Source organism: Cryptomeria japonica, chromosome 5, assembly GCF_030272615.1.
Source record: "Cryptomeria japonica chromosome 5, Sugi_1.0, whole genome shotgun sequence".
NCBI lineage: Eukaryota > Viridiplantae > Streptophyta > Pinopsida > Cupressales > Cupressaceae > Cryptomeria > Cryptomeria japonica.
In genome coordinates, this window is record NC_081409.1 from 207,804,591 (window position 1) to 207,819,272 (window position 14,682).

At 35.9% G+C, this 14,682-nt stretch overlaps 1 protein-coding gene across 2 annotated transcripts in view; it reads left to right on the forward strand.

Annotated features, from left to right (window-relative positions):
• The window catches only part of LOC131054615 (protein PAM71-homolog, chloroplastic), a 144,514-nt gene that overhangs the window by 21,840 nt on the left and 107,992 nt on the right, over positions 1-14,682 (forward strand). For both annotated transcript variants that reach the window (XM_057989159.2, XM_057989160.2), the window contains exon 3: positions 8,834-9,017. In XM_057989159.2, coding sequence (XP_057845142.2) covers positions 8,834-9,017 — 184 coding nt within the window. The remainder of the gene's footprint in view (positions 1-8,833; positions 9,018-14,682) is intronic.

Sequence of the window (14,682 nt, forward strand, 5' to 3'; positions counted from 1 at the left end):
AGGTGTTGTTTGTAACTAGGAAAGAGGGTTCAGATTGCCCTAAGGCAACATCCAAAACCCTTCCCTTAAGTATAACGTGGAGGACCGGCCCTAAAAGGTTAACGTGCCTCTAAACAAAGACTAGCCCTATTTACCACGCCACATTAATAACTTGGCGCCAAAATGAATATGTAAAACAAAGCCGACTTAGAGGTTATGTGGGTTAAATGATCATATAAATAATGATCATTTACCAAACACAAATACACAATCTTATTTTCCTCTTGCAAAGCGAAATACTTCTCCAACTAAGTGTGCGAAATTGAGAAGTAAATTGGGCGAACTTATCCAAGAAGGTCAAAGGCATTTGATGTTCCAGATTTCTGTTAAAAGAGCAGATTTAATGCAGACTTGGAGTAATTAGAAGGGCAGATCTGACCATTAAAAGGTGCAGATCTGATAAGAGGTTGAAGGTTTCAGCTAAGTATTGTATTGGTACAATTCAGATTGAATACATAATCTGACTTGTGGGTCATTAGTGCTGGGTTTGTCCTCCTTGGAGGTTTTCCTAGGGTATTTATGTTTGTCTCTTATGCACTTACTTTCATTTTGTCATTTACTTTACTTAATATTAGCAAACAATTAAATACTGATAATCTGATTACTAATCTGGGTTACAAAATTTAACATAGTATCAAAGCTAAGGTGTTACTAACTTCAGATTTCAGTATATCATTTGTTGCATTTAGTTGCTGTTTGTTTTCAGATTAAAATGTCAGGTTTGAGGGCTGAAGACAGACTTGATGGAGCCCTTGATTTTGCTGCTTGGAAAGCTCGTATTCTATTGATTCTTGAAGAGAATGAACTACTTAAATTCGTAGAAGAAGAAAGGCTGTCCCCTCCTGAAGATGCTGAAGAACTGAAGCAATTCAAAAAAGACTCCCTCAAGGCTAGGAAGATCATAATTGAATTTGTCAAGAATCATCTTGTCACTGTCATATCAAAATTTGCTTCTGCTAGGGAAATGATCAAACACCTAGAAGGGATGTATGAAGTCAACAACCTCAGCAGGGCTCTTGCTCTAAGGCAGCAACTACTTCACATCAAAATGAAAGAAGACTCAATCATGGCCTACTTCATGAAGATCAATGAACTAAAGGACAAGCTAAGTACCCTTGATTGCCAAATTTCAGATAAAGATCTTGTCATGATTGCATTAAATGGTCTACTTGATGAATGGGAACTATTCATTCGTAGCATTGGTGGAAGAGCTGATCGTCCCAACTTTGAGCATCTTCAATCTGATTGCATTGAAGAGGAATCTCGAATTGAGGTAAGAGGAAAACTCAAGAACTCTCACAAAGATGATAATCATGTTCTCATAACTAAGTCTAGGAAAGGTGGGCATTGGAAGAAAGAAAAGAGAAGCAAAGATTTTAGATCCTCCTCTTATGATCCAAGGAAAACGTCAAGAGATTCCTCCCACATTCGTTGTTTCAGATGTGATAAGTATGGTCACTATGCTAGAGATTGTCAGAATGATCCTAAGGAAAGAGAAGTCAACTTAAAATGAAGTTGCTGAACAAAATGAGGACTATCTTCTTATCTCTGCTCTATCAAGCAATGTTCCTATGGATAGTGATGCTTGGATAATTGACAGTGGTGCCTCCAGACAAATCTCAGGTTTTCGTGAGCATCTTTCAGATTTGACAGAAAAGGATACCAACCTTCATGTGGTAATCGGTGATGATGCTCGATACTCGGTAAAAGGTTCTGGCACTACCTCTTTAAAACTAGATTCTGGTATTTCCTTACAACTCTATGATATCCTTTTTGTACCTGGTATTAAAAGAAATCTTATTTCCATTTCTGCTTTAGAAGATAAGGGTTTACAAATAACATTTTCTGAAGGGAAAGTACTTGCTTGGTCGAAGAAATCTAACTTCAAATCTGCTCGTGTTATTGGAAATAGATATGATAGTTTATATAAGTTTGCAGCTAACCCAATTCAAGCTCTCATTCATGAGACCCTTGAATCATGCGAGCTATGGCATAGAAGACTTGGACATCTACACTTTCAAGCTCTGCCCACTCTTGGTAAAATGGTTAAAGGTATGCCTAAACTTAGTTTATCCCTTGATGATGCTTGTAAAGGTTGTGCAATGGGTAAGAATGTGAAGAACCCTTTTCATAAAAGTGATAGTAGGGCTAAAGAAAGGTTAGAACTTATTCATTCAGATCTATGTGGTCACATGTCTGTAGCATCTCCTAGCGGTTTCCTTTATTATGTTATCTTCATAGATGATTTCTCTAGGAAAACTTGGATTTACTTCTTAAATCTAAAGAGTCTGAAGAAGTCCTAAACAAATTTAAAGAATTCAAAGCCTTGGTTGAAAACTCTACTGGAAATCGAATTAAATGTTTAAGGTCTGACAATGGAGGTGAATACACCTTAGGTAGTTTTTATGAATCTGTATTGAGACAGGAATTAAGAGGGAGTTCTGTGTTTCCTACAATCCCCAGCAAAATGGAGTTGCTGAAAGAAAGAACAGGACCATTGTTGAAGCTGCAAGAGCCATGATTCATGAGCAAGACCTGCAACCTTTCCTATGGGCGGAGGCATCCAAAACAATAGTTTACATTCAGAATAGGTGTCCTCATCGTGCTCTAAAGAATGTAACCCCTGAAGAAGCCTTTACAAGAATCAAACCTGACATTAGCCACCTAAGGATATTCGGGAGCCCTGTGTATGTTCAGCACGAAGAACTACTCTTGCAGGCTACGACTATCACGGGTCTACGACTACTTCTCCTGCAGGCCACGACTCACGACAGACTAAAGATGTGTTTAAAAAATATTAACAAAAGAAGAAAGCCAAAAATTTATAAAGAAAAAAAAAAAAAAGTTTTTTGAAGTTCGGCAAATTTCAATGAATTTTTTTTTTTTTTGAAGTTCGGCGAATTTCGAACTTTAAGGATGAAATTCGGCTGAACTTGGTGACTTAGCCTGTATCTGCCTCTGTTTTTTGCATTGGGATTTGTGCTTAAATTTTTTTTTTTTCGTGCTATTGCCTCTTCTCTGATTTTCTTTTTTCGTGCATTGGGAAACGTGCAAGATGGCATCATTGACCAACTTGATGTTGGAAGGCATTCAACAATTTAATGGCAAGAATTATAACACTTGGAAGCAGCGCGTGCTGACTATTTTTGAATATCGTCGCCGTGATGATCTTGTTTTGGGAACAAAATCTCGTCCTACCACAGCTGGATCAGATCAGGACAAGTTTGATGACCAGAATCGAGAGGCTGTTATGCTTCTCAAGCTCTCTGTCACAGATGACCAGTTACCTCAGATTTTGCGACATTCTCCTCAGTTTGATGTGATCTTTGGTGCACATGAGTGTTCTATTGTTGATCGTGCAACACGCACTATAGTTGCTGTTGGTATTGAGGATCATGGTCTTTATAGACTTGTGGATACAGGTGATTCTCTTGAGCATGCCTTCGCAGCAAAATCCTCCTCTATCTCCTGTCTATGACATCAACGATATGATCACCTGAACATTCATTATCTTGCTCAGCTTGTTCGAGAAGATTTAGTACATGGCTTACCTGAAATTCAAACTCAGAATCAACGAGTTTGTGACACTTGTTAGGCTGAGAAGTAGCATAGGACACCGTTCAAGGATGGTGACTCCTGGCGAGCATCTAAGGTACTACAGTTGGTCCACGCTGATGTATGTCGTCCAATGAATACTACTTCTGTTATTGGGTGCAGGTATTTCTCACTTTTTGTTGATGATTACAGTCGTAAGATGTGGGTGTACTTTCTTAGATATAAATCAGATGTGTTTCCTGTATTTCAGAAATTTAAGGCCTTGGTAGAAAGAGTCTGGTTGTTCTATTATTACTCTTAGGTCTGATAATGGGGGGGAGTTTTGTTCTACTACTTTCTCCACTTTCTGTGATACACATGGCATAAACGTCAGTTAACCACACCATACACTCCTCAGCAGAACGACATTGTAGAATGTCGTAACCGATTGTTACAGAAATGGCTAGGTCTATGTTGGAACACAAAAATGTTCCTAAGAAGTATTGGGTAGAAGCAGTGTTTACTGCAGTCTATCTCCTTAATAGGCTTCCCACTCATGTTGTTAAAGGGAAGACTCCTGAGGAAGCCTGGACTGGTCGCAAACCCAGGATCAGCCATTTGAAAGTTTTTGGCTCTCTTGCATATGTTTGGATTCCAGATGCCAAGCACTCTAAGTTGGATTCCAAGAGTCAGAAGCTCATGTTTATAGGATACAGTGACAACCATAAGGCTTACCGGCTAATTGATGTAGACATTGATCGTCTCATCTTCAGTCGCGATGTTGTCTTTGATGAAGATCGAGGACCATTTCAACTTTCATTGTCTGAGCAAAATTCTGAGGATTAGCCTTTGAAGGCTTCTGATTTAGGTGTCCGTCTTCCATTTGGTTCATCTAATGGGAGGGATGATGCAGATTCTGTATTTGATGATGCACTACATGAATTTCCTCCGGATGATGCTAATCTTCCACCTGTTCTAGATCCTCTTCCACCTCCAGTTCCTGCTATTCCTCCTCCATCTGATGTTGGCACATCTACTCTCCGGCCTAAGTGGTGGGCTAAGACCATCAGTTATCTTTGTCCTGATGAGCTCATTGAGGGTAGATCTTCCAGAAATAAGGGCAAGCAGCAAAATACAGTTAACTTTGATCTCATGGCCAACATTCATAGCATTTAAGAGCCTTAGACTTATACCAAAGCAAAAGGGGTTCCAAAGTGGGAACATGCAATGGATGCAGAATACTAAAGCCTTCTGAAGAACAACACTTGGGTTCTCTCTGATCTTCCTCCAGGGAGGAAACCCATTAGCTGCAAATGGGTCTATAAGGTCAAGTATCATGCAGATGGTACCTTAGATAAATACAAGGCCAAATTAGTTGCTCGAGGATTCACATAGCAGGAGGGCATTGATTATGAGGAGACATTTGCTTCTACTGCCAAGATGAGTACCATTTGTCTTCTTCTCACTATTGCAGCTTAGTTTCGATGGAAAGTCCATCAGATGGATGTTAAGAGTGCCTTCCTCAACGGTGAATTGCAGGAAGAAGTCTATAGGACGGAGCCTCCTGGTTTCAAGGTTGTCGGCAAAAAACATCAAGTATGTAGACTTGTTAAAGCACTCTATGAACTTAAACAAGCACCTTGAGCGTGGTACATTAAGATTGATCAGTACTTTGGTTGCTCATGGTTTTCAGCGTTGCCCTTTAGACAGTAATCTGTATATCAAACACACTAGTGATGATATTCTCTTTCTTGTTGTCTATGTGGATGACTTAATCTTTACTGGCAGTTTAGCACATTTGACTGCAGAAATCAAACAAGATCTGTGCAAGGATTTTGATATGACAGATTTGGGGCTTCTCCATTATTGTTTAGGTGTTGAGGTTTGGCAGGCTGATCCTCCTATAGATTAAACACAATTCAAGCAACTAGTGGGCAGTCTCATCTACCTTACTGCTACTAGACTCGATCTCAGTTTTGTAGTGAGCTACATTTCACGCTTCATGACAGCCCCCAAGGCTGATCATTGGGTAGCAGCGAAGCGTGTGCTGCGTTATGTGAAAGATACCTCTGATTATGGACTTCTTTACACTAGGAGTCATGATCCTAGACTTAGTGGGTTCACATATTCAGATTGGGTAGGAACGGTTGATGACAGGAAATCAACCTCTGGATATGTGTTTAGTTTGGGATCCGATGCAGTCACTTGGACTAGTAAGAAGCAGTAGGTAGTGGCTCTCTCCTCGACAGAAGAAAATATTGGGGAGCAATTAAGGCAGCTTGTGAGGCAGTTTGGCTTCGTTGGATGCTTGTGGATATGCAAATATCTCAAGTAGGTCCGACTCCCTTGTTCTCTGACAATCAGGGAGTTCTCAAACTTGCCAAGAATCGAGTCTTCCATGAAAGAACCAAACATGTAGAGCTTCATTGTCATTACATTCGACAGTTGGTTGAAGACGGATCCATTGAGTTGTTGTATGTTCCTACAGCAGAGCAGCAAGCTGATATTCTCACCAAGCCCCTCAGTCTAGTTAAGATTGTAAAATTTAGGGGGTCTGTTGGTGTAGTTGATAGATTGAGCATTAAGGGAGGGTATTAATATTATATTTTCCTAAGTTATTAATGCTCAATAATGTAATATATTGTAATTTTAGTTTCTTATTAGAAACTTTCTATTTTGTATTTCTTTGTAATTTTTTATAATGGTCTTCATGATCATTCGTAAATACAACAATAATGTTTTACCAATTATGTCCCTATAATAATTTTGACATCTTTGAATTGGAGTTTAGATCACTTTAACAATTTTTGCAAGGGCAAAATTTAATGAAGATTAGCACACTTAACAAGATCAATTTTTTTTGAAGTTTCACAGTTTTTTCATTTTTCATTAAACGAGGGCAGACTTTGATTCAACACTTAACTTGCTTCATTTTAGTGCGAAACCCTCTAGGTTGCTCAATCACTTAGACAAACAATGCAACATTCTCAAAACTTGATAACCTTGACATTTCCAACAACATTTTCAATGCTACACCTGTCAATTTTAGCACTTTACCCTTTTGACAGCAAATTGACAACATTTCACATTTTGACAATTAAGTGTCTGTTTTCAACATTGTAAAGCAAGACTTGTATGAAATACTTGCAATTCCTTATGAAATTGCAAGTTAATTTTCCACTCCAAATTTGAACTTGCATTTTAACAATTTGCCTTGACGACAGTTTTGCAACTTTTTTTGCATCTTTGACAACATTGCAACTTTGATGACATTGACAAGCCCCCCAACATTGAGCAACTTTCACCATGTTGACAACGCCATTTGACTCAAACATACCCCAAAGACAAATCTTGCACTCCTAGGACCCACTCCATTTCAGGCTGATCAAACCGAACCCTCTCATATGCAAAGGTTGAAGACTTGAACTATTGCTAAGCTAAAGATGACTAAGCAAAACAACTACCCTAAAAGCAAAAATTGGGGGGTCCCCATTTGCAATGGGGCAATGTGTGAAAACGTCACAACAATACTCTCATGCTCGCTAGTTGGATCGTCCTCAACCTCAAGCACAAGAAGGTGAGAAGTGGTAGTATTCAATTTAATATGCTCTATCTAGATACCCTACTCCTTTGTGTCTCTTTGTAGCCACTTTCTTTGTTTGAAAGGAGACACAAGTTGGAATGCACATACACTAAGTCCTCTACTTTTTTTGAGTGTAGTTGATTACGCTTTATTGAGTTTGTGAAGGAATATTTGTTCCATTGCCTCTTGGATGTAGTTGAACTAGCAACCTATTAAGACACAATTAGAGAGTTAGAGCTATAAGTATAATATTAAAATTTAACTTACAAATGAAACAATTTTAAAAATAAAACTCATGATAAAATTTTGATTGGTCATGGAAGTGCCATCAATTGTGAGCATTAACCTTATACTTGAAGAGAATCAATACTAAAGTAATCAGAAGGTACAAAATCCATGAACTTGAGTCTAATTGGACCCACATGTTTGGATGAATGAAGAGTCTACGAAGTGCTTCTTGTACCTTTGGCTGACTTCAATATCTCTATTGGGTGCAGTCCTTGTCGACATAGAAAGGACCCAAATACAATAATATTTGGAACTCAACACAAGGTAAGAAAATGTAGTGGGGTGGTCATTTTATCTCATCTTTTTCAATAATTTTGTGTAGTTATTTAAAAATAGTTTCTTTAGGATCTTGCTCTTTTGTATTTATGATGGCTTGCATCTTCTGAATCATTGAGTCAATGGTATCATATCTCTTCCAAACAAGGCCTATCCATGTTCGCATAATGGATCATACTCAATATGGGCTTGGTGAAATTAAGATATTCGACATGATTGTACCAAGTGTCATATAGGATCACTTGCTTAATATTTGCTGCCCTTACAGTGCTAGATTGCCTCCATAGGGACCAAATTTCGGTTGATGACCATGTTAGAGAGTCTCTTGAACTTTTACAAGTTGTATTAAGACAATTGTGCTAGAGCCAAAACAGGTCTTAAAAACCTATTCAATAGAATTAAAAATGTAAATATAAAGAAATAAAGATTCTTAACTTCTTAAAGAAGAAAACATAAACTAAACTTTAAAAATAAATTAAATTACTAAGATGAAACATAAATATTTAACTATATTTTTTTAATAAATCTTATTGTTTCACTTGCCTTGAACAGCTCCAATTTTGAGATATTCTAAATATGCCTTGTGATATATGGTGGTCGGTGCTGAATATTTTGGATGTCTTTGACCTCACTATACAACTATTTGATCTAATACCAAGAAATATTTTTGCTACTATGAATTTGATCACTCACTTTAAACATATACAAGAGGTGTACACGACAGGTTTTATTGTTAGAATGCGATTTTACAGATACAAGTTCTTGCAAGTATGAGAATGTTAAAATGCAAATTTCAGCAGTTTCAGAACACCAGTAGAGAATTAGTCTAGTTTCAACAAGCTTGAATGACAATCAAACTTTGTTTTGATATTGCATCTACTACTTATATGAAGAAATGACTGAATGCATATCATCCTAGATTTTCTGATTGGTTAATACAATTCTTATTTAAAGCAAACTGCTGTGCAGTTATGCATTCGCACTGGTTGCTTTCATTAAGTTTGTTTTGCTGTGAGGTTTGACTAATTTTTGCTGCTGTTCAAAATTTCAAATTGATTTTGCTTTCACTTGCTTGTCTTGGAACACTACATTTATTTCTTGAGTTTGTAACAGTGAAAAACAGACTGGGAGAATGCACTTCATTCGTTCAGTTTCAGTTGTGATGGTTATAGGCATTGCAGTAGCTGCTGTAGTTACTCTTGTTCGTGGAGGTCCATCGGCCCTCATGGCTACAATTTCAAAATCAGGCTTTACTGCTGCATTTTCGTTGATAAGCGTCTCTGAGATTGGTGATAAAGTAATTGCTTTCCTTAGTTTGATTAATTTATTTTGCCTTTCTGTAATTCCTTTTTGTTTATTCTTCTTCTGGAACTTAATATCCTACAAAACTTCTTTTATGAATGAATGTACCTGTTGCAATTATTACAAAACTGGACATAGAGAGGAGTGCTTACAGCTCCAGTAGTTTTTGATTTGGTTGCCTTTCTTGATGATGGTGGCGAACCTGCCTATTTGCTTTATTATCAAGAAAACTTGCAATAATCACATAAAGGTTCAGATCTGCAGTGTCACAGGGAAGGCACAAAACTCTGTGAAACTCTAGCAAGTTGCGGAGTGTTCAACACTTACTTTCCTTACACCCAACAATATAACGATTCTCATTTGAATTTAGCTTCAACAATAAATTGAGATGGGAAATTCAAGTTAGAAGATAAACAAGAGCATAAAGGTCTGATAGGATCTCTCTGAAAGTTGAGAAGAAGAAACAAGGTTCTCAATGTTTGAGAGTATAACAAGATAAGACAGGTTAAGAGAAATTTGTCTCAAGACCTTAAATAAACAAAGAACCTAATACAATCATGCTTGAGTATGGTGGGGTGGAAAGAGGAAATAATTGGATTTGGACAATAAATGAAATAAGATTCTAAAGAAGTTTTTGAAGTGCTTGATGCATAAAACAGAAAACTATTGGGATAACAAATGGGACTTAAAAAACAAAATTGGTGGGCTGCTTTCTATAATTGAGGAGTATATTTTGTTATTTCTCAATGTCTTGTCTTAGATATGAAAATTAATGTAAACTGGTTCAAAGTCACAAACAGTATTTTTCTTGCAATAATATCATTTTTAGTTTAACTTTCTTGTGAAATCCTTGTCTTCAAACACTCTGGTTTATCATTTTACGAGAAGAACTATGACAATGGGTACCCAATGAGAAATGGATTTAGATTAGATGCGAGTCCAAAAAAGAAGTGCATTAGTCCACAAAGGTCCTAAATTTAATATGCATATATCAACAGAAATAGAAATATATTAGTTGGGTCAGTATGAAAAAGGTAGGCATTTCGTTACTAATAAACTAAAAAATTTAGACTTGCTATCAATAGTGATGAATAGTAAACTTCAAATAAAAGTATATTAAAATTTAATCTCATCCTAAAATCAACTTAATATGTGTCTTCCTTGGGGGTTTTAGAATGTTTTGGGACGTGAGGACAGGGTCAAATGCATACAGAATGTACCCAGCTGTCTCTATTCTTAGAAATTCTAGTGACATCTCAGGGACACTCCCTCACCATGGGGAAATCTCCTTGGAATTTTACATAGAGGGGGACACCAGGAGGATGCAAGGGCATCTCAGACACCCCTATAACATCCTGGGGATGCACTGATACCAATTCCCCCTGGACTGTTAAATTTAATACACGAACAACAAATAAAAATTTTACCTATAAAAAAAATTAAAAATATCTTAAACACTTTTGGTCCTTCCAACATAAATAACATATTATTTACTTCTACTTGCCGTACCCCACTATAATTTTATTGATTTCATTTGCTTTATCAATTTTTTGATTTTGCAAGTAAGAAAGAAGTTTAACAAAACAAAAAGTTGAGGAGAGGTGAAAGAAAACGAAGGAGGAGGAAGGATGAGGAATAGAAAGAGAACATACTTGCAAATGCTTTCGAGTTCCATTGTTTTTTAAACCTTCAATGCTACTTTTACAAACTTACATACATCATGTTAAGTTTTTCGAACCTCCAAACCTTACAAACTTAAAATTTCAACTTGTTTAAAACCTTCAAACATATTTTTTTTAACTTGTTCAAACTTGCAAAGCTGATTTTTTTATTGTTTCTGGCAAGCAAAATCTGCTGGATTTTTTTAGCTTGAGAAGTATTAAGTCTTTTTTGTTATAGTTTCTGTTTTCAGGGTTAAGATGGGTCATTCAGTGGTGGTAATGACCTTGATTTGGGTGATGGTGTAAGATTGAAAGAAAATCCAATCCAAAGTCACAAACAGTATTTTTCTTGCAATAATATCATTTTTAGTTTAACTTTCTTGTGAAATCCTTGTCTTCAAACACTCTGGTTTATCATTTTACGAGAAGAACTATGACAATGGGTACCCAATGAGAAATGGATTTAGATTAGATGCGAGTCCAAAAAAGAAGTGCATTAGTCCACAAAGGTCCTAAATTTAATATGCATATATCAACAGAAATAGAAATATATTAGTTGGGTCAGTATGAAAAAGGTAGGCATTTCGTTACTAATAAACTAAAAAATTTAGACTTGCTATCAATAGTGATGAATAGTAAACTTCAAATAAAAGTATATTAAAATTTAATCTCATCCTAAAATCAACTTAATATGTGTCTTCCTTGGGGGTTTTAGAATGTTTTGGGACGTGAGGACAGGGTCAAATGCATACAGAATGTACCCAGCTGTCTCTATTCTTAGAAATTCTAGTGACATCTCAGGGACACTCCCTCACCATGGGGAAATCTCCTTGGAATTTTACATAGAGGGGGACACCAGGAGGATGCAAGGGCATCTCAGACACCCCTATAACATCCTGGGGATGCACTGATACCAATTCCCCCTGGACTGTTAAATTTAATACACGAACAACAAATAAAAATTTTACCTATAAAAAAAATTAAAAATATCTTAAACACTTTTGGTCCTTCCAACATAAATAACATATTATTTACTTCTACTTGCCGTACCCCACTATAATTTTATTGATTTCATTTGCTTTATCAATTTTTTGATTTTGCAAGTAAGAAAGAAGTTTAACAAAACAAAAAGTTGAGGAGAGGTGAAAGAAAACGAAGGAGGAGGAAGGATGAGGAATAGAAAGAGAACATACTTGCAAATGCTTTCGAGTTCCATTGTTTTTTAAACCTTCAATGCTACTTTTACAAACTTACATACATCATGTTAAGTTTTTCGAACCTCCAAACCTTACAAACTTAAAATTTCAACTTGTTTAAAACCTTCAAACATATTTTTTTTAACTTGTTCAAACTTGCAAAGCTGATTTTTTTATTGTTTCTGGCAAGCAAAATCTGCTGGATTTTTTTAGCTTGAGAAGTATTAAGTCTTTTTTGTTATAGTTTCTGTTTTCAGGGTTAAGATGGGTCATTCAGTGGTGGTAATGACCTTGATTTGGGTGATGGTGTAAGATTGAAAGAAAATCCAATCCAAAGTCACAAACAGTATTTTTCTTGCAATAATATCATTTTTAGTTTAACTTTCTTGTGAAATCCTTGTCTTCAAACACTCTGGTTTATCATTTTACGAGAAGAACTATGACAATGGGTACCCAATGAGAAATGGATTTAGATTAGATGCGAGTCCAAAAAAGAAGTGCATTAGTCCACAAAGGTCCTAAATTTAATATGCATATATCAACAGAAATAGAAATATATTAGTTGGGTCAGTATGAAAAAGGTAGGCATTTCGTTACTAATAAACTAAAAAATTTAGACTTGCTATCAATAGTGATGAATAGTAAACTTCAAATAAAAGTATATTAAAATTTAATCTCATCCTAAAATCAACTTAATATGTGTCTTCCTTGGGGGTTTTAGAATGTTTTGGGACGTGAGGACAGGGTCAAATGCATACAGAATGTACCCAGCTGTCTCTATTCTTAGAAATTCTAGTGACATCTCAGGGACACTCCCTCACCATGGGGAAATCTCCTTGGAATTTTACATAGAGGGGGACACCAGGAGGATGCAAGGGCATCTCAGACACCCCTATAACATCCTGGGGATGCACTGATACCAATTCCCCCTGGACTGTTAAATTTAATACACGAACAACAAATAAAAATTTTACCTATAAAAAAAATTAAAAATATCTTAAACACTTTTGGTCCTTCCAACATAAATAACATATTATTTACTTCTACTTGCCGTACCCCACTATAATTTTATTGATTTCATTTGCTTTATCAATTTTTTGATTTTGCAAGTAAGAAAGAAGTTTAACAAAACAAAAAGTTGAGGAGAGGTGAAAGAAAACGAAGGAGGAGGAAGGATGAGGAATAGAAAGAGAACATACTTGCAAATGCTTTCGAGTTCCATTGTTTTTTAAACCTTCAATGCTACTTTTACAAACTTACATACATCATGTTAAGTTTTTCGAACCTCCAAACCTTACAAACTTAAAATTTCAACTTGTTTAAAACCTTCAAACATATTTTTTTTAACTTGTTCAAACTTGCAAAGCTGATTTTTTTATTGTTTCTGGCAAGCAAAATCTGCTGGATTTTTTTAGCTTGAGAAGTATTAAGTCTTTTTTGTTATAGTTTCTGTTTTCAGGGTTAAGATGGGTCATTCAGTGGTGGTAATGACCTTGATTTGGGTGATGGTGTAAGATTGAAAGAAAATCCAATCCAAAGTCACAAACAGTATTTTTCTTGCAATAATATCATTTTTAGTTTAACTTTCTTGTGAAATCCTTGTCTTCAAACACTCTGGTTTATCATTTTACGAGAAGAACTATGACAATGGGTACCCAATGAGAAATGGATTTAGATTAGATGCGAGTCCAAAAAAGAAGTGCATTAGTCCACAAAGGTCCTAAATTTAATATGCATATATCAACAGAAATAGAAATATATTAGTTGGGTCAGTATGAAAAAGGTAGGCATTTCGTTACTAATAAACTAAAAAATTTAGACTTGCTATCAATAGTGATGAATAGTAAACTTCAAATAAAAGTATATTAAAATTTAATCTCATCCTAAAATCAACTTAATATGTGTCTTCCTTGGGGGTTTTAGAATGTTTTGGGACGTGAGGACAGGGTCAAATGCATACAGAATGTACCCAGCTGTCTCTATTCTTAGAAATTCTAGTGACATCTCAGGGACACTCCCTCACCATGGGGAAATCTCCTTGGAATTTTACATAGAGGGGGACACCAGGAGGATGCAAGGGCATCTCAGACACCCCTATAACATCCTGGGGATGCACTGATACCAATTCCCCCTGGACTGTTAAATTTAATACACGAACAACAAATAAAAATTTTACCTATAAAAAAAATTAAAAATATCTTAAACACTTTTGGTCCTTCCAACATAAATAACATATTATTTACTTCTACTTGCCGTACCCCACTATAATTTTATTGATTTCATTTGCTTTATCAATTTTTTGATTTTGCAAGTAAGAAAGAAGTTTAACAAAACAAAAAGTTGAGGAGAGGTGAAAGAAAACGAAGGAGGAGGAAGGATGAGGAATAGAAAGAGAACATACTTGCAAATGCTTTCGAGTTCCATTGTTTTTTAAACCTTCAATGCTACTTTTACAAACTTACATACATCATGTTAAGTTTTTCGAACCTCCAAACCTTACAAACTTAAAATTTCAACTTGTTTAAAACCTTCAAACATATTTTTTTTAACTTGTTCAAACTTGCAAAGCTGATTTTTTTATTGTTTCTGGCAAGCAAAATCTGCTGGATTTTTTTAGCTTGAGAAGTATTAAGTCTTTTTTGTTATAGTTTCTGTTTTCAGGGTTAAGATGGGTCATTCAGTGGTGGTAATGACCTTGATTTGGGTGATGGTGTAAGATTGAAAGAAAATCCAATCCAAAGTCACAAACAGTATTTTTCTTGCAATAATATCATTTTTAGTTTAACTTTCTTGTGAAATCCTT